Source organism: Panthera onca, chromosome C1 (assembly GCF_046562875.1).
Source record: "Panthera onca isolate mPanOnc1 chromosome C1, mPanOnc1 haplotype 2, whole genome shotgun sequence".
NCBI classification, from domain to species: Eukaryota; Metazoa; Chordata; class Mammalia; order Carnivora; family Felidae; genus Panthera; species Panthera onca.
Genome location: NC_138346.1, coordinates 217,106,114 through 217,133,746, shown reverse-complemented (window position 1 = coordinate 217,133,746; position 27,633 = coordinate 217,106,114). Strand labels below are relative to the sequence as shown.

At 55.5% G+C, this 27,633-nt stretch overlaps 2 protein-coding genes across 2 annotated transcripts; one reads left to right on the top strand and one right to left on the bottom strand.

Moving 5' to 3' along the window:
• Positions 1-28: 28 nt before the first annotated feature.
• On the bottom strand, positions 29-18,988 carry KLHL21 (kelch like family member 21). The gene is made up of 5 exons (XM_060622455.3): positions 17,845-18,988; positions 11,132-13,714; positions 8,546-8,951; positions 4,620-4,692; positions 29-3,417 (listed from the first exon to the last, which is right to left on the bottom strand). The coding sequence occupies exons 2-5, from the start codon at positions 12,150-12,152 to the stop codon at positions 3,124-3,126; spliced, it is 1,794 nt and encodes a 597-aa protein (XP_060478438.1). The 5' UTR covers positions 12,153-13,714; positions 17,845-18,988; the 3' UTR covers positions 29-3,123.
• A 350-nt stretch (positions 18,989-19,338) lies between these two features.
• Positions 19,339-27,232, top strand: PHF13 (PHD finger protein 13). The gene is made up of 4 exons (XM_060622456.3): positions 19,339-19,738; positions 22,147-22,248; positions 23,517-24,051; positions 24,570-27,232. The coding sequence occupies exons 1-4, from the start codon at positions 19,700-19,702 to the stop codon at positions 24,794-24,796; spliced, it is 903 nt and encodes a 300-aa protein (XP_060478439.1). The 5' UTR covers positions 19,339-19,699; the 3' UTR covers positions 24,797-27,232.
• Positions 27,233-27,633: the final 401 nt, after the last annotated feature.

Below are 27,633 nucleotides of genomic sequence, written 5' to 3'. Positions count from 1 at the left end.
GGCAGGATGAAGACCAGGACACCGAGTGTATAGGAAATAGTTTTATTTCAAAAAGTATACATCGAAGGCATCCTAAAATCTCTCAACAGGATTCTGGACGCCTAGGCCTATAGAACAAATAAATAGGCAAATCTGCCCCACCGTCTGGGGTTGGAACTAGATAGCTGGGACACTGAAAGGGGCGTGTCCTTTAGTACATAAGAGTCTCTGAAGTTATATAAATATAGAATACTTTATAGCAAATCAGCATTAAATATGAGTCACTGAATTTTCATAACTTAAACTGTCTCGTAGACTAAAAAGTTCCGTATATCCAAACACAGTCCCACCTCCAGCTGGCTTATCTCTGACCCTGGTCAGTGTATAGACATTCCTAAGGTGGGGGCGGGGGGGGGGGTGTCCCCAGGCGAGAGCCCCCGCGGGGGGAAGCGGGGAGGGCTGGGCAGGGGAGCAGGTGCTGCCAAAGGGCCGTCCCTGACCGTGGACCCCCGGCTGCAGTCTGCAGGAACCCGCTGCTGCTGAGGCTGCTGCTTCCCCTTCCCCGCCCTGGTGCTCCCGACAGAGGATGGGGCCCGGGTGGAGGAGACCCGCGTAGTTCTAGAGAGCGAGTGTGGAGGAGGACGTCACGGGTGCACACTGAACCAGCCAACCAACAGCTGCCAGTGGTGTGCCAGCTGGTCACGGTGAAGAACCAAGGGCAGGAACCCAGGACACGGGGCCCCCTGCCACAAGGGAGCGTCTGCAGGGAAGGCCAGGTGAAGGCCAGGGCGGTCGCTAGCCCTCAGCACGGACCAGGCCTGCTGTACGGTCCACAGAGGCTGGTTTTGTCAGAAAAACGTGTTTGCAGCGCCCCGTCTCGACAAAAAAGCGTTACACGATACCTCTCCCTGGAAGTTGCTGACCACGGGAAGTCCTTGACCCTGACAGAGCCCAGCCCCACTGGAGGGAGGTGGGGAGAGCTCCAGCAGCCTTGGCACCTCCTCACCCCACCTTCTCCGGCTGCCAAAGGGACCCTCCACGGAGGCGGCCCTCAGGAAGGGCGCCAAAGCCAAAGCCTTCCCCACGAGATCAAGGCCTGCACTCTTGCTCCGGGGGCGGGGTGGGGTGGTGGGGGTGGCTGCAGGTGACCTGTCAGCAGGCATCGTGACACCTATCTGCGTGGCCTGTCCCCACACCGAGCAGGCAGGCCGCAGCTGCTGGCGCAGAGCTCCGTGCCTGGAGCACATCAGGGCTCCCTCGGTCCTGTGCAGCGCTGCCCTGCCCTCCCCGCTGCCACTGATAGGAGACAAGCCACTGTGGCAGGACACCCTCTACCTACAGAGACCAAAGGGCATGGAAAACCCCTGCGGAGTAAGCCTGCTGGGAAGGCACCAGAGCCAGGAGGAGGCAGCACCAGCCCCGAGGAGGTGAGGTCAGACCATCGCTGGGGGACAGGGGCAGCAAGTCCCGATCGAGGGGGAACACGCACCCCAGGAGGGGCGAAGGTGGGACCTGGGGCATGAAGGAGTCCCCCGGGGCCCAAGGGATCCCACGGCCAGGCCCGCCTGGCGGGGGAGCCCCAGGCAGGACCACCACCCGGCCGGCTGTCTGGCAGCGCCTGGCGCAGTGGGTGTGCGGGAGTGACCCGGTGAGTGACAATTGAGGGGATGGGAAGGGCTGGCTGTGGACCGGAGCTGCTCCTGCAACAGGTCTAACCAGACAGTGACGGCATATGGCAGAGAAGGTGGGGGCCCCAGCCAACAGCTCTTTAGGCCGCAAGACTTCCTCCCCCAGAACAACCCTTGCCATCTGGCCAAAGAAAGTGTTTAAAAAAGTGTTGTTTGTGAAGCGACAGCTAGAACTTTTCTTCTCCTGCTAAGAACACATCTCCAAGGCGGTTCACTGGGAAAGGCAACTCAACAAACATTTGCTTTCCAGCTTTCTAGTGAGGGAAATGCAAGCATCCTCCTCTTTGGAAGAAAGACATATCCAGCCAAGGGATCCTTGGGGACCTTGAGGAGACCAGACCACTCACTCCCCAGAGAAAACAGGGAACCGGGGACCCCTGAGCCGCAGTTTCCTGGGAGCTCCTCCCGCCACCCTCCCGGGGATGCCCCAGGCTTGGGAGGAGGGTGGCTGTCCCCCTACCCTGCAGAGACCTTCAGCAATGGCACTGTAAGAGACTCTTTTCTGGCTGCGTCCCTGGCCACCCTACCCTTCTTCTAAGGAAGGGCCAGACTGCATTTACCTTGCAGCCAATCACGGGGGCCACCCTGTCCAGGGCTTCCTTCGGAAGCAGCGGGATTCTTTGTTCCTAGGGGAGAGAAGGGCATCCGCAACCATCGGCCTGGCTGGGCTTCAATGAGAAACTCCTAGGGCCTCCCAGGGAGGAGCCACGACCTTGCACCTGCAGGCTTTTGCCCTCTCGTGCATCCACCTGGGACGACAGTCCTGGAGGCCTCCAAGTCAGGTGGCAACACCAGCTGGTGGGGTAGGCGGATGGAGCACCCAGCATTTGCCTCAACCCAGGTTCACTGGAGACAGGGTTTACTCAGCACGTCCCTTGGGGCCCACTTCAAGGCCACACTCCCGTCCAGTCACACTGCCCTGCGCCTGTGAGGCACGTTTTGGTGGGACATCCCAGCAGGTGTGAGGAGCCAGGCAGGCAGACCGCCTCCATCCAGGGAGCTGGCCCCTGGGATGTCCAGCACCGGACGTGGAGTTGGGGACCCCACTGCAGCCATCGTCTGCCAGATTCCCGATGCTCCAGGCCGGCAGAGCCCGCAGGCCTAGGAAAGCAGGCCTGGACCACTCTCAGACTCTCGTGGGAGGACTTGTCCCCGACAAGAGGCCGTCCTCTCTGACATGGAAGCAAGTAGGCATAGGCAGAGGCAGCATGAGGGATCACCTGCTAGAGCCAGAGCCCTGTGCTGGCAGGGAGGCAGCTCCCCAGCAGCTGTGAGTCCGGCTCTAAATGCACAGAGACTCTCCTGGGGTCACATCCTGAGGCTCACTCGGCGACCCAAGAGCCCAACTCCACCTGGTGAACCCAACCCGTCCTTGTGCACGAAGGAGGGGCTCACTGCCCCGCCCCCAGACACGCTGTGTTACCTGCACCGAGGCCCTCCCCGGGCCAGGCCAGGGCTAGTGCAGCTCGTCAGGGTTCTGTGGCCGCCGGGGTCGGGCCACATCCATGTCACTGCTGCCACCGTCCAGCTCGAAGCCGCGCCCACCAGAGGGCACCTGGGGCATGAACTGGCGGAAGATGCTGACGCTGCCGTGCCAGAAGGTGGGCTCCGGGAGCCGTCCCACTATGCTCCATGCCCGAGTCTCTGGGTCATAGGCCTCCACCACGTCAGAGAGTTCAAACGTATTGTCGTAACCACCTGAGACGTAGAGCTTCCCTCCAAGGACGGCCAGGCTGCCCCCCACGTGCACCTGCGGGTCAAGGGAGACAGGCAAGTGGAGGCCGGCAGCCAGGCCAGCGCAGAAACCCCACGGCCTCTCTCCATGGAGAAGGTGCCTGGGACCCTCGCCACTTCCTGGAGAAATGAGAGCGGCCCTCTGCACGCTCCCCGGGCCAGGCCAATGCCCTCCTCCACCCCGGCTCCAGAACCAGGGCCGGGAGTGGGGGGGTGCGCGCCACACGCTGTGCCTGGTTCCTACGGTGGCCGGGAGGCTGCTGAAGCAGCGACTCTCCCCGTGAGCAGCACCAGCCCTGGGGCGGGCCCGGCTGTCCTCCCATCGTACAGGTGGGAAAGCAGTGCCTCACGTGGCTGACGGTGGCCGAGCCAGGACTTGACTCACATCTGGGCTCTGAACCACACCCCTGGACTTTCTCCTCTTGCCCAAATTTGCTGTGACGTGTAGGTCATCACGGGGAGAAGAGAAGTCCCATCTGCTAAGTGCAAATGTTAAACTGGGATGTTGTAAGTTGTGACAAATGCCATGCAGAGGTATCATGGGAGCCGGTTTGGGAACTTTAAGGAAGAAAAAAGATGTTGAGGAGATATACAACTACTAGGACTAAGGAAATTGCCCACGTGGCCAAATGCCACCGAGCCTTCCCAACTCCATCACAGGGTCAGACTCAGCACCTCTCTTCTTGACAAGCAGAGGGGAGACACTCTGATCAGACAGTGGTAGCAGTGTCCTGTTCAGAGCACACAGTAGGCACTCAATAAATAACTGTATTCCCCAGGGTCAATCCCCAAAGACCTTCTGTCTGACTTCATTGCCTCCGCTGTCCCCTTGTTCACTCTGCTCCAGCCACCCTGGACTGTGAGGTTTGTTCTGCGACCATACCAGGCACACTCTGCCCCAGGGCCTTTGCATTTGCTGTCCCTCTGGGGAATATTCTTCTCCCTATGCTCTCTGGCTTATAGCAGGTACTCATCGAATGCTGGTCCAAATGGATGAACTCACTAAACTGTCTAATCCTGGGATTTATTTAAGGTCTCAGTGCCCCTGAAATACAAACCGAGGGAAAACCCAGCCCTCTATTAAGTGCAATAACACCAGGAAAGGGCTCAGCACGGGCCCTGCCCACCAGGACCATCTCCCAAACACGTCATGACTACACTCTGGCCAGAAAACAGGACCAGCCTGTGCTACCAATGCCGACACAGCCGCATATTTACCTGATTCATAGATGGGATCTTGTCCCACTCGTTCTTTGTGGGATTATATACGTCCACCTCCGCAGAATCATCCCTGTGAATGGGAGGGGGGGGAACGTATCAGAGGCAGGAGGAAGCATCCTTGTGTGTAAAGAGCCGGAGAGAAGGGCCACGCAGGCCCCTCTCCTCTGGGAATGTCTCTGATGTCATTCGGAGTCCACAGGCCAGTGAGCCCTCATCCCTGGTTTGTAGGGGCCAACTTCAGGCCCACACACCTATCCGGCCTGGGCTCTGAGGCCAGAACCAGACTTTACTTCTCAAACCTGACGATCAAACACCTTCAGGTGCTTAACCACCCTACCCCCCCCCCCCCCCAAACACACACACACACACACACGCTGCTCTACACCAGCACGGCCCCCCTGGCTGGCTCCAGATCTGAACTTCCCACATCCCTGCCCACCAGTCTCCTCTCCGTCTTCCGACCTGCACTTGTGTGTCTTCTCACAACAGCCTTCCACGGCTGACCAGGCCAGGCCAGCCCTCCTGCCCCCCTGCACTGCCTGACACTCCCTGACTATTCCTGGGCCCTCCCCACCGCTGTCAGCCCCCCAGTCTCCTCCCGCTCACTGCTGTGTCCTGGGTGCCCAGCAGGATAGGCACAGTCATAGGAAAGAAGGCACCAGCACTGCCCCTCCCTTTGGGGTCAGGATCTTTCCACCTTGTTTGACACGCTCTGGATCCCTGCAAGGAAAGGCTCAAAGGCACAGCTTTGAAAAGCACAGACACTAGCCCCAGATGGCAGTGAGAGTAAGGAGTCCGGGGTCAGCAGAAGGGCCAGTGAGTGAACATCTCAGGCCCCCAGAGCCTGCTCCGTACCTACTCCCCAACGTGACTGTTGTAGCGCAAAAGCAGCCACCGATGTTCGGAAACGGGCTGACTGCATTCCAAAAAGACCTTATTTGTGGACAGAATTTGAATCTCGTGTAACTTTTCATACCACAAAATGCAGCTCCTGCTTTGGTCCCCCCCCCCCCCCCCCCCAACGATTTCAAGGTGTAAAAACCAATCTTAGTTCGTGGCCCATATGAGGATGACAGTGCCAGAGGCCGTTGGGCTGCCCTCCCCCAGCACAGACGTATAAACTGTCAGGGCCTCAGCGATTGAGAGGCTGAGGGCTCCACCCAGTGCCTGGTGCCCCTGCAAACAGCAGCTTGTGGACAGGAGCTGCCCTGACAGGTGGCATTCGAGCAGGGCGCGACGGGGCTTACTAGACACGAGGCTTACTAGGCATGAAATGAGTGACTCTGGGACAAACGTGAAACTGCATCTGAACCAGACCCCAGGTCTTGCCCACGCCACGCCCCTGGAGGTCAATCGGGACGCCTTTCCCCACCCTTCACTATCTCCACGTGGTTGGGGGCTGGGATTGGGCAGAGCTGAGCCCACCCCCCACCCCCAGCCTCCCATGGCTTAGCTGAACCCACACAAAGGCTCACACGGGGTGTGGGGGGGTACCCTGATGCTCCCAGCTGCGGGGGCTTAGCACCTGACAAGAGACCCCGACATGGATGAGGAAAGCACAGGGGGCCTTCTGTGGACAGGCTGGCCTTTTCGCACGTCTTATTCTAGGACCGCAGGGCGGGGAGGACATTCTCAAAGGCGCTCAACTTGGAACGGACTCCGAGGGGCTGAAGCCAAGGTTCTGGCACTCTTGAGAGAAGTATTTATAGCTGTCTCCACCCCCTCTCTGAAGACATCTACCTTGACTTGGGGGAGGGGGAGCTGGGCGAAGGGTCAGATGATGTTTTATAACAGGACCAGGAGCTGGCCGAGATTCCAGGGCTCTCTCTGAGCACTCTGGAGGTTTCCTGGCATACAATGATGTGCTACCTCTGCCCTGCATGTGCTCACCAAGAAAGCCTGGGAAGGAGCCTCTAGTCTGGGGGAGCAGAGTGGAGGGAGCAGACAAAGGCCAGGGCAGTTGAGGACGCAAGAGAAGGGCTGAGAAGCCAAGTGCATATGTCCTCTGAGGCTCCTAAGAGGGGACAGAGGAGACCACAGTACAGCTCTTACCCTTCCCTCCTGATCCCACAGCTTCAGACAGACTCTAGGCCAGGAAGGGAGGAACTGGGACACACACCTACAAGTGCACATGAATGTACACACACACACACACACACACACACACACACAGGCTGTGCACAGCAGACAGGAGCTCCTACTTCCCTGAACGCCTGCTGGCCCATCAGGAGGGGATATTTGGCTGTGGCAAGTCAAGACCCACAGATGCATGGTGACCCCCTGGCCACTCCATGTCTGCCCCATGCTCCCAAGGCCACAGCCTGGCCCAGGGAGACCACGATATAGCAACACCGCACTGGGCCCTGGGCTGGGTGTCCTGGACTCAAACCCCATGCCGTCCCATAAATTCCTTACCCCTCTAAGCCTCTGCTGCCATCTATGAATTAGGGATGACAGTGGTGCCCATCTCGAGAGTCAGACAGTCATAGAGATGGACTCCTGCCCAGGAGGCAGACCACACCCAGCTCGGGGGCGCTGACACGTGCTAACTATTGTCCTCATCATTCCCGCCAGACAGCTTTAGGGCCGGCTCCCTGCTAGGAGTGGTCCCTGGTCCGGAGTGGCTGTGGGATCCTTAGATCCCAGGGCCGTGGGCCCTTCCTGTGCCAGCTCAGGCGGGAAAGGCATAGATGGGACCTGCAGAGACATGTGCTGAATGCCCAAGTATTGCTTTAAACAGAGAGGGTGCAGGGCGCCTGGGTGACTCAGTCGGTTGGGCGTCCGACTTCGGCTCAGGTCACAATCTCGCGGTATGGGAGTCTGAGCCCCTCGTCGGGCTCTGGGCTGATGGCTCAGAGCCTGGAGCCTGTTTCCGATTCTGTGTCTCCCTCTCTCTCTGCCCCTCCCCCGTTCATGCTCTGTCTCTCTGTCCCAAAAATAAATAAACGTTAAAAAAAAAATTTTTTTTAAACAGAGAGGGTGGGGCGCCTGGGTGGCTTAGTCGGTTAAGCATCCAACTTCAGCTCAGGTTACAATCTCACGGTCTGTGAGTTCGAACCCCACGTTGGGCTCTGTGCTGACAGCTCAGAGCCTGGAGCCTACTTCCAATTCTGTGTCTCCCTCGCTCTCTGCCCCTCCCCCCGCTCACACACTCTCTCTCAAAAACAAATAAACATTAAAAATAATAAACAGAGGGGGTGGAGCTGATCCCCCCACCCCCAGCTCTTGCACCCGGCGGCAGGGTGAAGACACACTGCTGGGTGAGCAAAGGGTCCCTCTGACAAAGCAACACTTCCCCAAAGACCCAAAGTCTCCAAAAAGCCCTCCCCTAGTCTTTTTTTTTTTTTTTTAAATGTTTATTTATTCTGAGAGTGCAATCAGGGGATGGGCAGAGAGAGAGGGAGACAGAGAATCCCAAGCAGGCTCCACGCTGTCAGCACAGAGCCCGATGTGGGGCTTGATTGGGACCTGAACCAAAACCAAGAGTCGGATGCCCAACCGCCTGAGCCACCCACATGCCCCTCCTCTAGTCTTCTTAAGATGCAAAGCCCCTCCTATGTAGGACAGATTCCTTTCTTAATAAATGCCACATGAGAACCACCAGGGTCTATACAGCGGGATCCTCAGGGTGGAAGACAGGCAAAGCAACACGTGGTTTAGCTTCTAGAGTCTCAGACAGCTCTCTAAAAGGCCCTAACTCCACTCAATCCATAATCCAAGGATCTAACTCCATCAGTTAGGATCCCTTGATCAAGAAAACCTAGAAGCCCACAGAAACCGTTCTAACAGGTTAGAAAGACCTAGCCTCGGATGCCAGCTTGGCCTGCCTCCTCATCTGTGAAATGCGAGCACAGTGATGATGCGCTTTAGCACGGGGCCTGGTAAGAAAGGCTGCGGAGGGGCCTCGGCTTCAGGATCCTCACCTGATGAAGTACATAAGTCCGTTCAGAGTCACCGTCTTGGGGGCAAAGGACCAGGGCGGGAGCGGGCCACAGTCCACCAGCGACCACAGGTCCGTGTCCGGGTGGTAGCACTGCATCACCATGGTCTCCTTGCCGGCCAGCGAGCCGATGGCGTAGAGGCGGCCGCGGCAGGCGGTGGTGGAGCAGTTGTCCATGGGGTAGGTCATGGGCTGCAGGGCCTCCCAGGAGTCGGTGGTATGGTCGTAGCGCTCCGTGCTGTCCGCGGCCACCACGTACAGCAGCCCATCGAGCACGGAGGAGCTGTGGTACTCACGGGCCTTCAGCATGGGCGCCACCTCCGTCCACTCGTTCACGCTGGAATTGTACCTCCACACGCAGTCATAGAGCCGGGAGCCGTCAGACCCACCTGCCGGGACGTGCATCGCACAGGTCAGCCCGTGCGGACTCCGGGGTGAGGCACCCACGCGGGCCTCGATGAACTTCCCAGAGGGAGCCTCCCAGGGCAGGAAGTAGCCTCACTGGGTTTCAGCATCAACACATGGCTTCTCTCACCAAAGCCCTGGCTAGAGGGGCTCCATGCCGGGAGGGGGAGGGGTGGCTGAGGCAGCGCAGGTGCCGACCGCCGCCCACGGGTGTAAGAGCTTCCTGCCACAAGAACACCGCCAATCCGTGTGGGTCAAACAAGGGCCCTGGAGCCAGAATTCTAAGTAAACAGCAATCGCGGTCTGGACCCCCACAAACACTGTCCAACACCCCAACTGCACCAGGGCCTGGGTCTCAGAGCCAAAACTTCTGGGGGGCCACAAAGCAGGTGGCAGGGCACACAGGGCCTTGTTTGTGGAATTCTGGCCTTCTTGGGCAGCCGCAAACAAGGCAGGGCCAGGACAGCCTGATAGGAAATCTACCTCACACTGCAAGCAAGAGCCCAGCACGAAAAGAAACGCTATAGGGGGAATCCTGGGGATCCAGCTCTTGATTTAGGCACAAGTTACTGACATGTGCCTCATCCAGGAAAGAAAAAAAAAAAAAAAAAAAAAAAAAAATCAATCAAGTTCTTTCTACATTTCTTTCAAAAAAAGAGCCAACCACTCACTGCCCCCCGGGGTGCTGGCTGTAATCATAAGTTAAACCCAGAACATTAGAATTCCCACAGCCTGAAGGGATCCCCAGAATCCAGGGGCGGGGTCACATCCCCCCTCCCCAGAGCTGGCGCCACAGGGCAAAGCACGCATGACATCCTGTCTCACAGCCTTGAGCTTTTGAAAACACAAAGCTCTTACAAAGTGCACTCTGCCTTTCTTCCTCCTAAAGGATAACTGCGTCCAAGGCAGCTGAAACCAGCTTTCTTGCCCCTGTGAAATTCCCTCCAGGCAGCTGTATGGAATGACCCAGCCACCTGTCTAACCCCAAAGGATTAGCTGCTCAGCTGAGACGTTTATGGAAGGGTGTGCAAAGTTGGGGCGAGTCTAACCAGTTCTGGGAGGGAGTGCACTGGCCAGACTTTCATGTGTTGGGAGGGCACACAGTTCCCAAACACAGGGCCGACCAACCCCAAACTGGAAAGCGACCAATTCCAGCATATTCCAGCAAACGCTGGAACAGAGCAGCAGGCCAAGAGCTGAGCACGTCCTTAACCCAAGATTTCTCCACTCACAAACTGGTGGTGTGTGTGGGGCTGAGGGGTGGGAACACCAGAGCTCAGAGCTGGCGTTCTCCTGAAGGTGCCACGCGGGGCACAGCCTCAGTTCACTGACTGATAACAGCCTTCCGCAGGGCCCAGGGCTGCTTGCCGAGTCGGGTTCTTTCCTTATATAGCTGTCACAGAGACCGCCCCTCCTCACCCCAGGGAAGGAGGTAGCCCCATGTCTGAACTGGGATTTATCTTTAATGAAAAATGTGGGAGATGCCCAGGACCGGGGCAGGATGGGACCCGCCCAGCATGACTCGGCAGTGTTTTGGGGTTTGAGCCAAGTAACTGGAAGAAAACCTCTTAGCATGTGACCATGTTTACAGTCGCTGACTAGGGAGCAGCCTAAACACCATGTGACCCCCCAGCGCCCAGCCTAGGTGCAAGCTTGAGGGAACCCTGTCACTGGTGACAAAATGAGCGTGTCAAAAGGCCTGTGGGGCTCAGCTGTGTGGGGGAAATCCCCAGGACGGGAAATGGGTGTCTCATCGAGTGCCAGTCCCCCTCCTGTCCCTGGATTCCTTAGGGAGAAGAAGAAAGCGCCCATTGTGCGGGGTGAATGCCCCAGTATCCTCTAACCAAATGGGGGTGGGGGCACCTCCCGGGCAAGGAGTGGGCTCATCTGTCATCTAGGCTGCCTACCCTTCCCACCCCCACCCCCCAACATCGGGGAACACAGAGACCACAAGGAGCTGCTTGTCGCAGCTCACACAACGGACTTCCAGGTCGAAAGCACCAGCTCTCGAAGCGTACCCACTGGCCAAGAAGGGGTGGGGGAAGGGAAGGGGCGCTCGCACTGTGGGGCGGTTCTAGGGTTCCAGGTTCGGAAAACGCACTCTCCCAAGGCCGCAGGAGACTTAACACCCGAGGCCCTCCCGGCCGGCCCCCGGTCCCCTCACCCGTCACGTAGATGTCGTTGCCCAGCGCCACGATGCTGTAGCCCCCGCCCAGGTGGTCGGGGAACTCGGCCAGGTAGCGCCACTGGCCCGTCTGTGGGTTGTAGCAGTCGACGGTGACCAGCTCGTCGCAGTCCTGGTCGCAGCCACCCACGAGCACGAGGATCTCGGCGAGGCCGGTGGAGGGGCGCGGGCGCATGCGGGGGCAGGGCCCGCGGTCGTGGCGGTCGTAGCGCGCCGCCTGGAAGTCGCGCGCCTCGCGCAGCAGGCGCAGGCAGGGCGGGCAGCGCGCCACCAGCGGCTCGGCCTCGACGTGCGCCAGCAGGTAGAAGCGGCGCACGAAGGGCAGGCGCACCGCCTCCAGCAGCTGCGGCCAGTGCGCGGCGCGGCGCGGCGGGTCCGCGCGCACCCAGCGCAGCGCCAGCTGGTAGGCGGCCTCCTCCTTGGGCACGCACAGCCCGTCGTCGCGCAGGTAGCGCAGCAGGCGCGCCAGCGGCAGGCGCTCCAGCTGCTCGGGGCCCAGCTCGCCCACGTGGCGCAGGATGAAGCGCTGCGCCGCGCTCGCCAGCCCCGCGCAGCTGAAGGCCTCGGCGAAGTCCTGCATGTCCAGGCAGTTGGCCAGGTCGAGCTGCTGCTGCAGGAAGGCGCCGCACGCCTCCTTCACGGCCGGGAACTGCAGCAGGTCGGCGGCCCGCAGCAGCGGCTCGGCGTTGTCGCCGCTCACCGCCACGCGGCCCGTGTAGCTGAAGTCGAGCAGCAGCTGCAGCATGTCGGGCGGCACGCCGTGCAGTCGCACCCGCTCGGCGCGGCTCTCGCGCAGCTGCCCGGCGAACATGGCGCGGAAGTAGGGGCTGGCGGCCGCCAGCACGGCGCGGTGCGCGGGGAAGTCGCGCCCGCCCGCCGCCTCCAGCGTCACGTCCAGGAACTTGCGCTCGGCGCGGAGCTGGCTCAGGCCGCGCAGCAGACTCAGCGCGTGCGCGGGGTCCGAGAAGGGCAGCACGGCCAGGGGCGCCGGCCGCTCCATGGCGCCGTCGTTGGGGTAACTGGGGCGCGCCGCGGCCGGGGCCAGCGGGAGGAACGCCGCGCGTCCCGCGCCGCCGCTATAAGTACCGCCGGGCGCCGCGGCCTCGGGGGCGGGCCGGGAGGGGCGGGCCGCCGCTGGCCCCGCCCACTTAACCCCTCCGAGCCCGGCGCCGCCGCCCGCCCCATGCGCCCGAGGCTGAGTCACTACCGCCCGCCCGCGCCCTTACGGGGCTTCCCGCGGCCCCCCGCCCGAGCCGGGCCCGCCGGGCGACGTGTGTCCTCTCCGTCCGGGGTCGGGGGGCCTCCAGGGCCCGCCCACGACGCACCGGGCCGGGCTGCGGGGCCGAAGCCGGTGGGGGCGAGCTCGGCGCCCGGAACCCGAGCCACCCCTTTCGCGCCAGACTTCCCTACCCAGTCGGCGGCCCCTGAGCCCCTGGGCGGCTCGCTACAGTACCTTTTTCTTGTTTTGTTTTTATTTTGTTTTGAATTCCACTAGTTCCGAGGGTTGCTAGTTAACCGTATTGCCGGGCAGATCTCAAAAGACAGGATTTTTACAATTCAGGACTAAGGCTTGAACAAGTATAAGCTTTTTAGGTGACGTTTTTTCTTGGCGCACTTGTAAGTGACACGGGGCCAGACGCCAAGAATCTGCTCCACTGTGTTCCTGCAGGAGTTTCAAACTTGACTAACTCGGTCATTAACTTTCGTCAGCGTACAAGGCGCACTTCTGGTTGCCGATTCATAGAGACTCAGGCTCGAGAGCTGCCTTCTGAGGGCGCAGGCCCGCGCGGGCTCGACCCCCAGGCTCCTGGCCCCCTCTCCTGGAAATGGACGTGGGGAAGGCAGAAAACTTGAGGGTAGGAGACCGCCGTGAGAATGCAGAAGAACGTGCTATTAGGTTGAACAAAAGGCTCAAGTACCAGAAAATTATAATAATATAAATAATGTAAATAATTCCGGCGAAAGCAGCAGTTTTTCCTATTCCAGGAGAGGGGACACTAGGGGCCTGGGGACACTGCCTTTAGCTCAAGGTCAGACAGGGGACTGCCTTAAAAACCAGGGATGTGGGCGTTCAGGAACGTCACAGTCACTTGTGGGGTGACTGTGAAGAAAGGAATCTTCCTTATTGTGGTTCCCGTGAATACAATACCAGGACTCCACTTTCAACGTAACTAGGTGAAAAAAATTCCCTCCCTTGGAAGCCATGTTTTTGCTTTAGCAGACGCTTTGCTCGGTTTTAGAAAAGACTCCAGTCCTTTTGCTTCTCAGAAGAAACCTGGGTTTTTGTTATTTAGTAGCCCCCACCCATGCCCTGTGGGCCTCGCAGAAACATTCCCGGTGAACGCCTCACCCCCGCGCCCACGTGTGTCCCAGGGCGGGCCAGGCACCCGGGGGTTGCTGTCATTTCTGGGTTCCAGCTGAGTGGGCACAACCTTTGGAGAAGACATCTTGTTTTTCCTCCATCTCTGAAATGCGAACTGCAGGCTTTCTCTTGTACTTTGAATCTCATCATCTTGCCATGAGAATGTATCTGGTCCAAATTTCAGCATGGGAAGCACAGGCCTGAGTGAAAAAAACATTCAGGTACCCAGGCGGCTGCGTGTTGCCCATAGATGGACTGTTCACACAGCTATTAACGGCAGCGGCAGCATTCCTGGGCCCAGGAGCCCGGCCAATAGCTTACTTGCACAGACTTTGTGACAAGAGAGTCTGAGTAGCCAGGAAGTGGGATGTTTGTAGGGAAAAGTACTACACTCCCTCTGGGTCAGAACTTGTCCACCTTGCAGAAAGCAAATCTTTCATAAATCAAATAATGTTGCTCTGGTGAAGGACGGAGTCCAGTTTTGTGTACTTAAACAAATCAGCCTTACTGTGAAGTCCTGAAGAAATAATGATGCATATATTTATTGGAATAAGATATTCGTGCTACAGTGTCGAGCAAAAAATCCGATTACCCGTAGTATGGCCCAATTTGTTGTCTGTGTTCATATGCCCACAAAGCAATTGTGAAGGCAACATATTCTGAGTTGGCGAGGTTTCGTTGTTTGTGCTTGCCTGTGTTTTTCTCTTTCTGTACTAGATAGACATACTCTGTTTGGTGAGATAATAGTTGAAAATACAACTAAGAATTCAGTTCTTGAGAAAAAAGGTGTATTATTAATATCCTGGACCTAAAAGGGGAGCATTCGAAGCCATGTGTACATATCTAAGGCAACATAGGAATGTGGTTAGAAAATAAAGGAACAGATTTAGACCCATCAGCTGTGTTTGGAAATTTGAATCACCCACTAACCCAGGCATGCTATCTAGTTCCTTTTCTCACTCATCTGATCAACCATAAGAGTTCAAGATGGGGGGGGGGGGGCACCTGGGTGGTTCAGTTGGTTAATAGACTCTGTTTTGGCTCAGGTCATGATCCCAAGGTTGTGGGATGGAGCCCCGTGTTGGGCTCCACGCTGAGTGTGGAAACTGCTTAACAATCTCTTTCTGCCCCTCTCCCCTGCTGGCTCTCTTGAAATTAATTTTTTTAAATGTTTATTTATTATTATTATTTTTAATGTTTATTTATTTTTGAGACAGAGAGAGATAGAGCATGAATGGGGGAGGGTCAGAGAGAGAGGGAGACACAGAATCGGAAGCAGGCTCCAGGCTCTGAGCTGTCAGCACAGAGCCCGACGCGGGGCTCGAACTCACGGACCGTGAGATCATGACCTGAGCCAAAGTTGGACGCTTAGCCGACTGAGTCACCCAGGCGCCCAATGTTTATTTATTATCGAGAGACAGAGCATGAGCATGGGAGGTGCAGACAGAGGAGACACAGAATCCGAAGCAGGCTCCAGGCTCTGAGCTGTCAGCACAGAGCCCGACATGGGGCTCGAACTCACAAACTGGGAGACCATGACCTGAGGCAAAGTCAGATGCTTAACCGACTGAGCCACCCAGGGGCCCCTCTCTCAAAATTAATATATAAAAGAAAAAGTTCAAGATGGGAAAGTGAGAAATTCATTCACTTAACTATGACAATATATGATCGAGCCAGCAAATTCTTCCAATGTCATTCCACATCTGGGCACGGTAGAAACACTAGTGTTCAGTGAGAAAGGTGTTAACGCTAGTCAACAACCCATAGTTTGGGGGGAAATGTTTGTATGTAAAGATTAAACTTCTGGGGGGAGGCTGCTGAGGCAGGGGACACAGAAAAAAAAATTAAATTTCAACCATGGAAGTTTTTAAAATTTACCTCTTCCAATATCATGAAAATGGTCTTTGAGAAAGTAATGTGATTTAACAAATAATGGTACCATTTCATTTCTAAAAATTTAAACTATGCAATTTTGATATTTAAATTCTACTTTCAGGCAGACAGGACAAGAGGTCATGGAGATCATTTTATAAAAGCCGGTTATCCTGGGTTTTTTTTTCCTTCGAGAACATTTAGAAGCACATACTTACACATTTATACCATTAAAAAGAGAGTATGCCTTTTCTCCTATGTACACCCAATTCTGATTCTGAACTGATTCTGAACCATCTCAAGTGTGATTTGTAATGAACTTACTAAACTTTCCTTTAAGGAACGCTATAATATTCTCTATTTATTAAGTATGTTATTATAAGTAGATGAGATACAGTAGGTAAACACGTTTATTTTTATTATTAGTTTTTTAATGTTTATTTTTGAGAGAGAGAGAGAGAGAGAGAGAGAGAGAGAGCAGATGCCTATGAGTTGGGGAGGGGTAAGAGAGAGAGGGAGACACAGAATCTGAAGCAGGCTCCAGGCTCTGAGCTGTCAGCACAGAGCCCCACAAGGGGCTCACACTCACGAAACCTGAGATCATGACCTGAGCTGAAGTCAGAGGCTTAGCCAACTGAGCCACCCAGGTGCCCCTGTAGGCAAAAACTTACGAACAATATCCAGCACAGTGTTAGCTATGAATCCTTGTATGAGAAGTTCATTTGACTTATTTGTGCATAAGTTATTTCCCTCGCTATATAAAGAGGTGACAATACATGGTATAAAAATTATTTATTAATGATTTAAGATTATTCACGTGTATATATTCATACAGTGATCAAGGTACTAAAAGTTAAAAACAAGATGATTTTGAGGAAGTTTTACTTTTTTTTTGGTCTCTTGGAGATGGAAGTCAGAAAAATCAGAAAACAGGATGGGAAAGATCCACACGAATTCCTAAGAATATTCTATTAAAGCTGAACCACCAAAAAGTCATTCTGGGAGAAAGAAACCTCTGGTTATGTTCATACCCACACTCAGGTACTGAGTTATAATGGTAGGCAGAAAGCTTTCCAGAATGTTCCCTAATGAATGTGGTATAGCCGTGAGATTTAGAAAGGTGAAGCTATATTTGGTAACCCAATTAAAATAACTACATTCTCAAGTTACTTACTGGGAAACTATGGTATTCTTAGTATTTTAAAACTTGTCACAACCTGTGCTAGCGTTGGCTTTTTTCTTCCTCTTTTCCAAATAACTGTAATAATCAGCAGGTATAATAATAACATTTTTTTTTCCCTAAAGGCAGAAAACAAGGAATCACAGCCTCCAAGTATCTGGCTACTGTGGCTAATCCTTGAATTCCAAATTAATCCTTGAATTCCAAATTTGTCCCCTGGAGCCCAGGAATAGTACCAGGACACCTGAGAAATAAACTAGACAAACCAACTACATTACTTCAATGTTTGTGCTTGCCTATATTTTCTGCCTTTTTGTACTAAATACACATAATCTGTGTATTGATGAGATCATGCAAGTACATATTACGCTACTGACTTTGGGTCAGTTATTGGTATTATAATCCTTCCTTGAGTCTAGGGAAGGGACGGTAAATATTCATGTCTAAACCTCCTCCAGAGGGCCAAACTTCTAAGAGGAATCAAAGGAAGGAGACCAAGAAGACCCTCCAGGAAGTTATTGGGAGTGGCAGGCGGGGAAACAAGCAGGCATCAGAAAGTACTGGTCATATCTGTGTACCAAGAACTGCTGTTTGTTAATAAGTTATTCAAGAAGTATCTATCGAACACCTATTCTGAGCAAGAATGATCCCTGTTACATGACACAATTCAGGTTTGGAATTTTCTTTCCTTAATGTGTCTGAGTGATTCCATTCAATATAGATCCCTGAATTCTAGGCTTTTGTCATCAAGTCCATTATTATTACCAACAAGTTCTTCACTTCAATTTCTTAATAGGAGAAGGATTTAATTAACATTTACTCTATGAATTTACTTTGGGAATAATTAGCAGTTAAAAAAATTCCCTTTTCATTTACTTGGACTTCACCTCCAATTAATACTCTTTTTGGCATTTACACTTTTAAACCAACAAAAGAATTAATATCCCTTCCTGGCCCTTTTTAAAATTTTTTAGGTGTTTATTCACATTTGAGAGAGAGAGAGAGTGGGGAGGGACAGAAAGCAAGGGAGACAGAGAATCCCAGGCAGGCTCCATGCTGTCAGTGCACAGCCCCATGCAGGGCTCCAACTAAAAATGGTGAGATGGTGACCCGAGCGGAAATCAAGAGTCAGACTGAGCCACCCAGGAGCCCCGGTCTTTTCTTATTCAGGCAAAACAGGTTGCTGCTGGTAATCTGACCCTGGGCAACACTGGCTAACCTCAGGACATTTGCTCTGGCCATAGTGATCAGTTAGCATTCTAAATCCTGCTAAATCACCTGAATGTGACAACTGGGTAAGAAGCTGTTGATGATGTTTCCACAGGCGAAGTTCAATGTCTGTTTTTAATCTAACTTTCTAGATCACCTCATTTTGTTATCGCCGCTGTGGCTCTCTCCAATCCGGGAAGACATTGCTGAAATTACATTAAAAAATAACAGCAAAAAGAGTAAACTATCATTTTTTGAGAAAGGAACTGTGATAACAATTTTAGAATTTAGGAAACTGTGGTTCAGAAAAGCATTTCTAAGACAAACCCCGGTCCTTTAACTACTAGTTTCCTTCGGAATTATTTTAACAATCTCAATAGTGATAGTCAACCAACATAGCATTCACTCCCTCAGAAATAACCTCCAAGAGATTCTTCCAATCATCTTTTTCGATTTAGTGAGTCAAGGAGTCGTTTTTGTGATTCAAATTAAAAATTTTATGTCACTCCTCTTTAGCACAGTTCCTTTGTCTTCGAAGCTACCAAACATGTTACTGAATCATCTATAGGCTTTTTTCTTTTAAATGCTTATCAAAAATGTTCAAGAACGATCAGGCCTCCTCTGGTAATTTTATCAAAGCGGTTAATTTTCAACTAAGTGTTCAGAGTCAATCAACCTTCAACATATAAAGTTGCAAAATACTCAGCGGTCCAGCGTTTAAACACCGCAAACTTCTCAATTAAATATCAATAAAATCAATGTCAATACCAAACATCTTTACTAGGTTTCTCCCTCACCCACTGTTGTAATCCTGTGAGAATATATTCAGAAGATAATGCCATTAAAGTAAGAAAGCAGGGGCAGTCCCAAGATGAGGCAGAGAGGAAAAAAGAAAAAAAAAAAAAAACCTAATTTAAGGCTAACATCTTCCAAAACATCGATGATGCCAGCACAGTTTCTAAAAACGCAGTAACTCGGCACCCCAAAGTGGATCCTACAGACACCAGGAGGTCCTCGGTCCCGCCGCCCCAGGACCCGTGGGACAGGAGGAGTGGGCCAGAATACCCCCACCGCGAAAACAAGTTCGCACCGCCGACCCGAGCCCAGGGGCGGCCGCGACGTCAGCGCCCGTCGCCCCCGCCGCCCCCAGTCCCGCCCGGGCCGCGGGGACCACGGTCCCACAAAGGGGCCCGAACCCCAAGTCCAAAAGGAGACGCCAGTCGCCGCCCCCGCCCTCCTGGTCCAAAGCCGTCAGCCCCGCCCCCACCCGCCGAGGCGACCCCCGCCCCCGCGGAGACCGCGGCGCTACCGCTCGCGCCGCCCCTCCCCCACCGCCGAGCCGGAGCAAGCCTCCGCACCTCCCCCGCTCCGGCAGCCTCAGGTCCCGGAGACACCGCCCCCAGAAACCGGGCAGTCGCCGCGGAGCTCTATGGGGGTTGTAGTCCGCGAGGAGGCCTTTGTGCGCCTTAGAGGCCGAGCTGGGACCACTACTCCCACAATGCCCCGCGCCCGCCCCCGCGCCTTTGGCTTCCCGTCGTCCACAGACTACATCTCCCGACAGCCCTCGCGGCTCTCCCGCCCTCCCTCCCGAGACACGAGCCGAACTGGGCGTCAGGTCGGGGAGCGGGTCGGGTTCCCGCTCGCCGCCGCCACCGCCCCCCGCAGCGACTCTCCCGCCTCTCCCGCCGCGCCGGCCGCAGGAGCTGCATCGCCAACTCTGCTCGGCCGTGGAGCCGCCGGCCCGGGAGCACAGAGCCCGGGACGCAACACGCCGAACCCCTCATCACCTCCAGCCGGGGCGACCCCTCCCGGGTCCGCCCTCGTTCTGCGCTGCCGCCGGAGCCCCCAGCCCTGAGCGGCTCCGCGGCCCGGCGCCCGCATCCCGGCCCCTGCACTCCCGTAGCCGCCGCCCCCCACCCTGAACATGGACTCCGACTCTTGCGCCGCCGCCTTCCACCCGGAGGTGAGTGAGGGCTGCGTCCGGATCGCCCCTGACCACCCCCACTCCTGTCCTGGCGCTCCCCGCAGCCGGACCCCCGCCGGCCCAGCGCCGCCCTCCCCTCCCCCGGCCTTCCCTCGTCGCCCCCTTGGGCGCTCAACCCCGCCCCCCACTCGGGCCCGCGCCCGGTCCTCCCAGCCGGCCCTCGCCTCGGCGTCCCTCCCGCGGGCGTCCGCGTCTTCCCGGCGCCCGCTTCCCTCGGGTCGCCGCGCCCACCCCTCCCCGGCCTCGCGTAGCCCCGGGACCTGTCTGCGCCCCCGGCCCCTCCCCGCCGGCTTGGCTTACTCCTTCCCCGCCCCCGGGGACTCGGTCCCAGCCGCCGCCTCGCGTTCCCGCTTCTCGGACGAGCCCCCTCCCCCCCCTCCCGGAGGGGCTCGCGGTCCCCCTCGGACCGGGACTCCGCTCCGCGCGCCCCCGCCTGCTCCCTTAATCCCCAGGGCCCGGTAGTCCGCGCCCCGCCCCCTGACTCCCGCGCGGCCCCCGCCCCCTCCGGCTCCGGGGGCCTACTCCTGCCGGGTCCCCACCCCCGCAAACACCCGAATCGAGCCCCCCACCCTCCGCGCGCTCTCCTCCCCCTCCGGGGCCCCCGCCCCCCGGCCGCGGGCTCTCTCGCCCCGCCCCGGCTCCCCCTCCTTCCGGGGATCGGCCCTCGGTTCTCCCGGGCGGCCCCTCCGGCGCCCCCGCCTCGGTCCCCTCTCGCTCCCGAGGTCCGCCGGGCTCGGGTGCGGGTCCCAGCTCGAGCGGGTGGGGGAGGCGGCGCCGGGCGCGTTGGCTCGTCGCGCTGCCGCCTTGGGGGTTCGCGGGGCCCACCAGCCCCGGACCCCGAATCCCGCCCGGCCTCCCGCGCCCCCTCCCCCGCGGGATGGGCCCCGCACCTTCCGGGGCCGAGTGTCGGCGGGGGGCGGCTTCCGCGGAGGGCGGGGAGGGGGCCGCACCGCCATCTGCTTTTCCTAAAGGCGGCGGGGCGGCGAGGCGGGCGGGCGCGGTGGGGGCGGCGCGGGTCCCTCCGCCCCGGGCCCGAGGGCGCCGCCGCCTTGCGCTCCGCGTCTAGGCCCCTGACCCACTTTTGCGCGTTCCCCGCCGAAATAAAAGTTCGCCCCGAGAGTTTGAGGGCCGAGGGCCGCGGCCCTCCCACCGTGGCCGGAGCGCGGGCGGTCAGTGCTTCCCTGGGATGGGGGCAGGGTCTCTGCGCTGCAGGAAATGCCGGGTACCTCTCTGAGGCCGGTGCTCCGCCGACCTGCGCGCCCCTCGGGTCCCAGCGGCGGGGGGGGGGGGGGGGGGGGGGCAGAGGGGGAGGAGGGGGTCTGCTAGAACCAAGTTGAAAAAATAAGCGGAGCCTTCGGAAGGAAACCTGCGGGCGGCGCGCCGGTGCCGCGCCGCTTTCTGGGCCCTCCGTCCTGGGGAGGGGCTGGGCTGGGTCCAGGAACCTACCCCCCAGCTTCCTGTCCCGCTTTCACCCTAGCAGGGTAGGGGGTCCCTGGGTTCTGGAAATGGGAGCTGAGCACGTAAGGATGGGGTTGGGATGGGTGCTTAAATGCCTGAAGGAAATCTTGGTAAATAAGCTAGCCGAATAAACCAAAATAAAGGAGAGTTGTTTTGCTTTTTAGCAAATAAGGGTTTTCTTCCCGAGCTGCTCTTTTTCGGGGAGAAAACCCCTTCTTGTTAAGGACGTTTCTAGATTGAATGGAGACAGGACACACAAGCCAAAATCCTCTAGTATTTCATCCAGTATTTCTTCTCCCTGCAAGTTAAGCCTAGCAAGAACGTTCCTGGTTTAATTTCTGAGTCGGGGAGCATTTGGGTGCTGGCCCCCTGGACGCTGGGTGTTGCAGCAGCGGAGGGCCGAGCGGAAGTGGCCTCTCCTGGAGGAGAGCGCCCAGGAGGAGGAGGAGTTCCTCCCTGGCTGGGGAGGGGTCAGACCTGAGTTGAGTTCTGAAGGGTAAGAAGTAGTTGACTTTGAAATCACTTAAAAATATTTGGATTACAGCTGCAGCTGGAGTTTATTTTCAAAATGGAAAATCTGTAGCAAAAACACAATTATTAGAGCTCCTGATAGGCCTGCAGACAGTGATAATGTTGGAAAATGCCACAGGAGCACAAGAAATAGACTCTGTGCGTGTTGTTATCTGCCCACCAGTGCCCCAGTGTTTGCCCTTGGCAAAACACCACAATAGCCTTCTTTCAGTCTCCTGAGTACAGTGCTATTTCTCGGACCCAAACCTACCTTATCTTGTCTCTGATGGGTTTGTAAATCTAGCCGTGTGTTTTCAAGTGGTTGACAAGAACATCTCCAGCTGGCTTAGTTTTGTTTCTGTGGTTCCATCTCCAAGTGCCTACTTTCAAACACACCCCGTTTTCTCGCCTGCTAACAGGAGTGCTCCCCCAGTTACAAGAGGCGCAGGACTGTGGAGGATTTCAACAAATTCTGCACCTTTGTCTTGGCCTATGCTGGCTACATTCCTTATCCGAAGGAGGTAATCTTCAGGGCCACCCTTCTTGCTGGCGGTGAAGCCAGTGGCAGGGTGGGGGTCTGGAACGGGTAGGGTGGGGGGACTTCAGACGGCTGTCAGGTAGAAGTCTTTCTAGGAAACTTAGACCTGTCTGGGAGGTGGTTTCTAAAACTCGGATAGAAAACATAGGCTTGTCTAGAAATGATTTAATGAACTTTAAGCGTTCGCTTGCAAATAACATGTTTCACGTCCGCCCGCTCTGAATGTCCGGTGCGGATGCAGTGCCTACAGTGGCCGAGCAGCATTCTTGGTCTTTATGATCTATGAGACAGGTGCTGTTATTTGTCCCCATTTTAAAGACGAAGACGCTGGGGCACTCCTCGCCCTGGGTTCCAGGCTAATTACAGCGGCAGAGCCTGGGATTCAGCCGGACGGTTAGGCCCGGTCTACACTGTTCTTCTGGTGAGCAGCTCTCCACTTGCTTTGCACGCCATGTTACAGTGTCTTCAGGGACTTGTGGCCCAAATCCCCTGTGTTTTAAGGGATTTCTTTTCTCCTTGCTAAGTAACTAACGGGCAGGACTGAGGACCACCATGGTCATGGTGTTCAGGTTTGTATTAGACAGGTCTCAAAAGAAAGGAAAGTTTATTAAGAGGTCAGAGTCCAGCATTGGCTTATCGTTTCTGTTTGCCGTGGACGTGGATAAGTGTGTCTTTTGTACCACGCAGAATGTTGCCACTGTTTGTAAATAAAATGCTTGACTGGTCTGAAGGAACCACAGAGATTAGCTCATGGCTTTGGGGCCATGATTACCTACTTTGGTTTTGCAGTATTTGGGGGGATGTCTCCAGTTTTGAAGAAGAGTGTCAGGAAACTCCCAAAACTAATTTAAATTCGCTTAATTAAAAAAAAAAAATACACCCCTTGGGAGCACAAACAGACAGGAGATATTACAATCGGGGAAAGATAAGGGGGTTTGAGAGGGTGTCCTTGGCACTTTTCTAGATACTTACTGGGCATCGAATGAGTTCCTGGCTGTGGTCCAGGGGCTGAGGGTTCAGCAAGAGGAGGTTTTCCTCCTCGGGGGTTAACGTTCTATCTGGAAGGTCACGGTAGAGTGCTCATGACACCATTCCTAAAGAGTACTGCCTGTGAGAGCCGAGAAGGCCACGGTTCTGATAGCCCTGGTCTGTGGGCCTGACCTGGCTGCGACACTCTGCCTGTGGCTAGCTCTTGTTGCCGGGGACCGGCCGAAACACTCGGACCCCACGCCTGTGCTTCTGTCCTTTCAGGAGCTCCCTTTGAGGAGCAGCCCCAGCCCTGCCAACAGCACCGCTGGTACCATCGACAGTGACGGCTGGGACGCTGGTTTCACCGACATGGCGTCCGCGGTACCCTTGCCGGTCTCTGACCGCTGCTTTGGCCACCTGCAGCCGAGCCTCCTGCAGCGAGCCAAGCCCAGTAACTTCTTGCTGGACAGAAAGAAAACGGACAAGCTGAAGAAGAAGAAGAAGAGGAAGCGGAGGGACAGTGATGTGCCTGTGAAGGAGGGGTACATGGGGAGCTTGCTGAAGCTGGAAGCCGCTGACCCATATGTAGAGACCCCCACAAGTCCCGCCCTGCAGGATATCCCCCAGGCTCCCGGCGACCCCTGCTCGGGCTGGGACTCTGACACTCCTTCCAGTGGATCTTGTGTCACGGTGTCACCCGATCAGGTCAAAGAAATAAAGACTGAAGGCAAACGGACTATTGTCCGGCAGGGAAAGCAGGTGGTGTTCCGGGACGAGGACAGCACCGGCAATGACGAGGACATAATGGTGGATTCGGGTGAGTGGTCCCCGGAGGAGTGCCACGCGAGTGGCTGGTGGTCCGAAGAGCAGGGGATGGAGGCAGGAGTTTTGGAACGGTCCCTTCCTGGCAGTGTGACAGCAGAGTGTGCCCCGCCATCTCTAGGGAGGAAGGGAGAAGAAGGTGGACACTGAGATGTTTAGGAAGTGGTGGGGGAGGGGGTGATTGCGGCTGGAGACAGCTGAGATTCCAGGACAGGCCTCCAAATACAAAAACAATCTAGCTTCTAAGTCCACCTCTTGTGGTTAATTCCCGGTGCCACACATTTCAGTGGCTTCGTTCACGCATTTGCTCCGCTTTCAGAGAGGGGAGCACTGCCTAGGGCCCCGCCGGTCTGATAGCCCTGCCCTTAGTGCAAGTTGAAGTCCGTGCATTTGGTGAACGTCAGGCTTGACTGCACTCAGCTGCCTGGACCCACTGGAGGAGCGGGTGGGATGGGGAGGGGTCGCAGGAAGGTTCTTCCCCTCCCCTTACATGTGTCTCCCTCCCCTTTTCAGATGACGACTCCTGGGACCTCGTCACCTGCTTCTGCATGAAACCGTTCGCCGGCCGCCCTATGATTGAGTGTAATGAGTGCCACACCTGGATTCACCTGTCCTGTGCGAAAATCCGGAAATCCAATGTTCCGGAAGTGTTTGTCTGCCAGAAGTGCCGGGACTCCAAGTTCGACATCCGCCGCTCCAACCGTTCTCGGATGGGCTCACGGAAACTGTTTCTGGACTGACTGTCGGTGCGCGAGGAGACCACGGGCGAGGAATCGGAAGGGACGATGGGCTTTTTGGCCCGTCTCTTAGTGGAGCACAGAACTCTCAGCTCTGGTGCGGGCAGACCCCTGCCATTCAGGTGCCTAAGCAAAAGGACAGGCTGTCCAAGGTATACCCTGTATATAGCCGGTGACTGAATAAAATCCTCGTTGGCCAAGCTGCTGCCAGAGCCGTGTTCTCTGCAGGGGAGGTGGACTCAACACTCAAGTACAGTGGGTTTGGTTCAGCTGAAAAGGAGGGTGCGTGGTAGTGGCGAACCCTTGCCGTCATTTTGTTAACAAGCTCCCTCCGTTGGGAACGGGTGCGAGCTGTTACCCGCTTCCGCTGTCTCGGGAGAGGAGATGTTCGGTTTCCCGGGCCTGTTAGTGAACAGCCATACGTGTAAGCTTTCTCTCGAGTGTAAGTCTTTGACCATAAGTGTCTGTACAGCAACCGTCAAGCTGCCCCAACCTTCGTGGTCTGCCCTCTCTCCCTGCTGTGGTTGCTGCTGTCGTCCCCCCACCCCCACTGCTGGCTGCCAGCTAGAGTCCTCTGGTCTTGCTCTGGGAGGAGCCCTGGGGCGGGGGCCAGCTAACGATCCCTAGGTTTCCTTCTGTTTGTTAAAAGGGACAGTATGTGGCCACTTCTCGGTGGAAAAGGGGTTGGTTGGGGGGGTTGAGGTGGCCCGTGTTCATAACTCAGTTTCCTGTTTTGCACGATGTAAAAAAAACCTGTCTTTTTGCACGATATAGCCAAAAGTATTGGCAGTTTTCTGCCTGGGTGCCCTTTTCGGTTGGTGGATGAGGTCCTGGGGTGCCCGGCAAGCTGTTCTCCAGCGAGAGGGCCCTTGGATTCGGTCCTCCTCTTTCCCTCACCTTACTCCAGTAGCAGCAGGAAGGTTAGGCAGTCACTGGGGAATGGTGTTCCTCTACATAACGAGGTAAGGAAAACTTGAGGGGAGGCCTCTCCTGTGGTTGATTCTCAGTATGCTCTCACACAGGCTGGCCCGCTGGTTTCACGGGGCAAGGTTAGGATTTGAAGCCTTTTTTTTTTTTTGGTTTGAATTGGTGTGTGAGTGATAGGGTAACATTGGTCTCCAGGAATATACCATCGGACGGTGCAGACTTCCTTAGATCTGAACCAGGACCCTGGACTGGGGAAACTCCTGTGCAGGCCAGCTCTGGAGAAGCCAGGGAGTTTGCGCCTGCAGCTCCACAGGGCTCTGCTCAAGGGCAGGGGACACTGGTGGCTCTGGGGCCTGGAGGGAGAGGAAGGCTTCCGCTTTCTCCGAAGTTGACCGTGCTCTTGAGCAGTTCAAACACTCTTCTTAAAAATGTTTTTTTCTGTAAATGGATGGGTGTGTTTTCATACACATTGTTTCTTGTGAAGCATGAAAAGGGAAGGATGCCCGACTTGGTGGGTCATACTTACATTTACAGTGGGGGTGGACCCCCCCAGTCTCTCTGTGGGGGGGGGGGTTGTCTCTGTGTGGCACCCTTGTGTGGGGCCACCACGATCGGGGACTTTATTTGTATTCTCTCCCTTAGGCACAGTGGGGGGAGGTTGAACTCGAATTGGCTAATCAGAGCCCATTTTCTGTGCTAGTATCTTTCATGCTTCACCAGCCAACTGCCTTTTGTTTTGTTTTGTATTCTGTTGCGCATATTAACACAGAAATAGAAATAGTTTCTGAAACCTAGTTTATTGTGAAGATCCCCAAGGGGGAAGTTCTGCTGTAGAGAAAAATAGTGAGAAGTGGGCTTAGAACCAGCCTTCTCCCCAGACAGCTGTCTGGCTCTGATGAGGGCAAACGTCCAGGAAAAGTCGGAGAGGAATTTGCCAAAGATCTGCCCCATGACATTGCCTGTCCAGTGTCTTCACCATGAGAATAGCCAAAGTTCCAAAGTGTTTTTTTTTTTCTTTTTTTTAAAACTCCACAAAGTTTTAAAAGTGCATTTAAGAATACGTGTGATTTTACAGTGGGACTACCAGCCTGGGCGATTGCTGTGTTGCTTTTAGAAGGTTCAATGCCTGGTGACGCCTCTGGAAGGTACTTAATACTCATTTTGATCTGTTTCCTTCATTTCCTTTTTGTTCTTTTAACAGATCGATCTATCCCTGTGGGTGGTGTCTAGGAAGTCAAGACACCTTGGTTTTTGTGTTAGATTGAGCTGGGCAGCTGCAATCAGCTTTATGCAAATTAGGCATGGCCCATCTAGGGGCTCCTGGTTGGTGGCTGATAAAGGGAGGGGAGGGAAAGATGTCACCCCAAAAGTAAGCCCCTCGCATTGGCATTGGCCAGGCCAGACACTTAACATCGTTTACATGGTTCTGTGTAATTATAAAGTTTATGTGTATAAAGCGAAGCTGTTTCTGTGAAACTGTATATTTTGTAAATAAATATATTGCTACTTTGAGGTTCCTGACTAGCTTCAGGTGTTTGTTTTCTGTGCTGAAGGGTGTAGCTGTGGCTGCCCCCCCCTCCCCCACGATGATCACACAGAGACTTGGGGAGGTGAAGCCTGAGTTTGGTTTGGCAGGATAAAAAGTGCCCACAATGCTTCATATACCTCTCTAGTAAATTCTCCAGAAACAAACCGCGGTATGAATAGCTTTCACCGTTTCATCACACTGTGTGCATCAGCCTGAATCCCCGTGAGTGGCTACCTGCTTTGTAAAAACTGCAGCCTCCCGTGAGGTTCTGCAAGTGGGTTTGCAGTCTCCCAGGGGTGCTCATCCTGTCCCTTTACGCTCTGGGGTCCCCATAGCCTGCTCCTTCTGTCCGCTGTGTCTGCCTACCTCTAACAGACCCAACTGG

Excerpts from the sequence above, each read along its gene's own strand:
- PHF13 (XM_060622456.3), top strand. The coding sequence starts at position 19,700 with ATGGACTCCGACTCTTGCGCCGCCGCCTTCCACCCGGAG. Across the intron at positions 19,739-22,146 it reads CCGCCGCCTTCCACCCGGAG|GAGTGCTCCCCCAGTTACAA; the intron begins GTGAGTGAGGGC and ends GCCTGCTAACAG. Across the intron at positions 22,249-23,516 it reads ACATTCCTTATCCGAAGGAG|GAGCTCCCTTTGAGGAGCAG; the intron begins GTAATCTTCAGG and ends CTGTCCTTTCAG.
- KLHL21 (XM_060622455.3), bottom strand. The coding sequence starts at position 12,152 with ATGGAGCGGCCGGCGCCCCTGGCCGTGCTGCCCTTCTCGGACCCCGCG. Across the intron at positions 8,952-11,131 it reads CAACGACATCTACGTGACGG|GTGGGTCTGACGGCTCCCGG; the intron begins GTGAGGGGACCG and ends ACGTCCCGGCAG. Across the intron at positions 4,693-8,545 it reads GGACTTATGTACTTCATCAG|GGATGATTCTGCGGAGGTGG; the intron begins GTGAGGATCCTG and ends TCCCATTCACAG.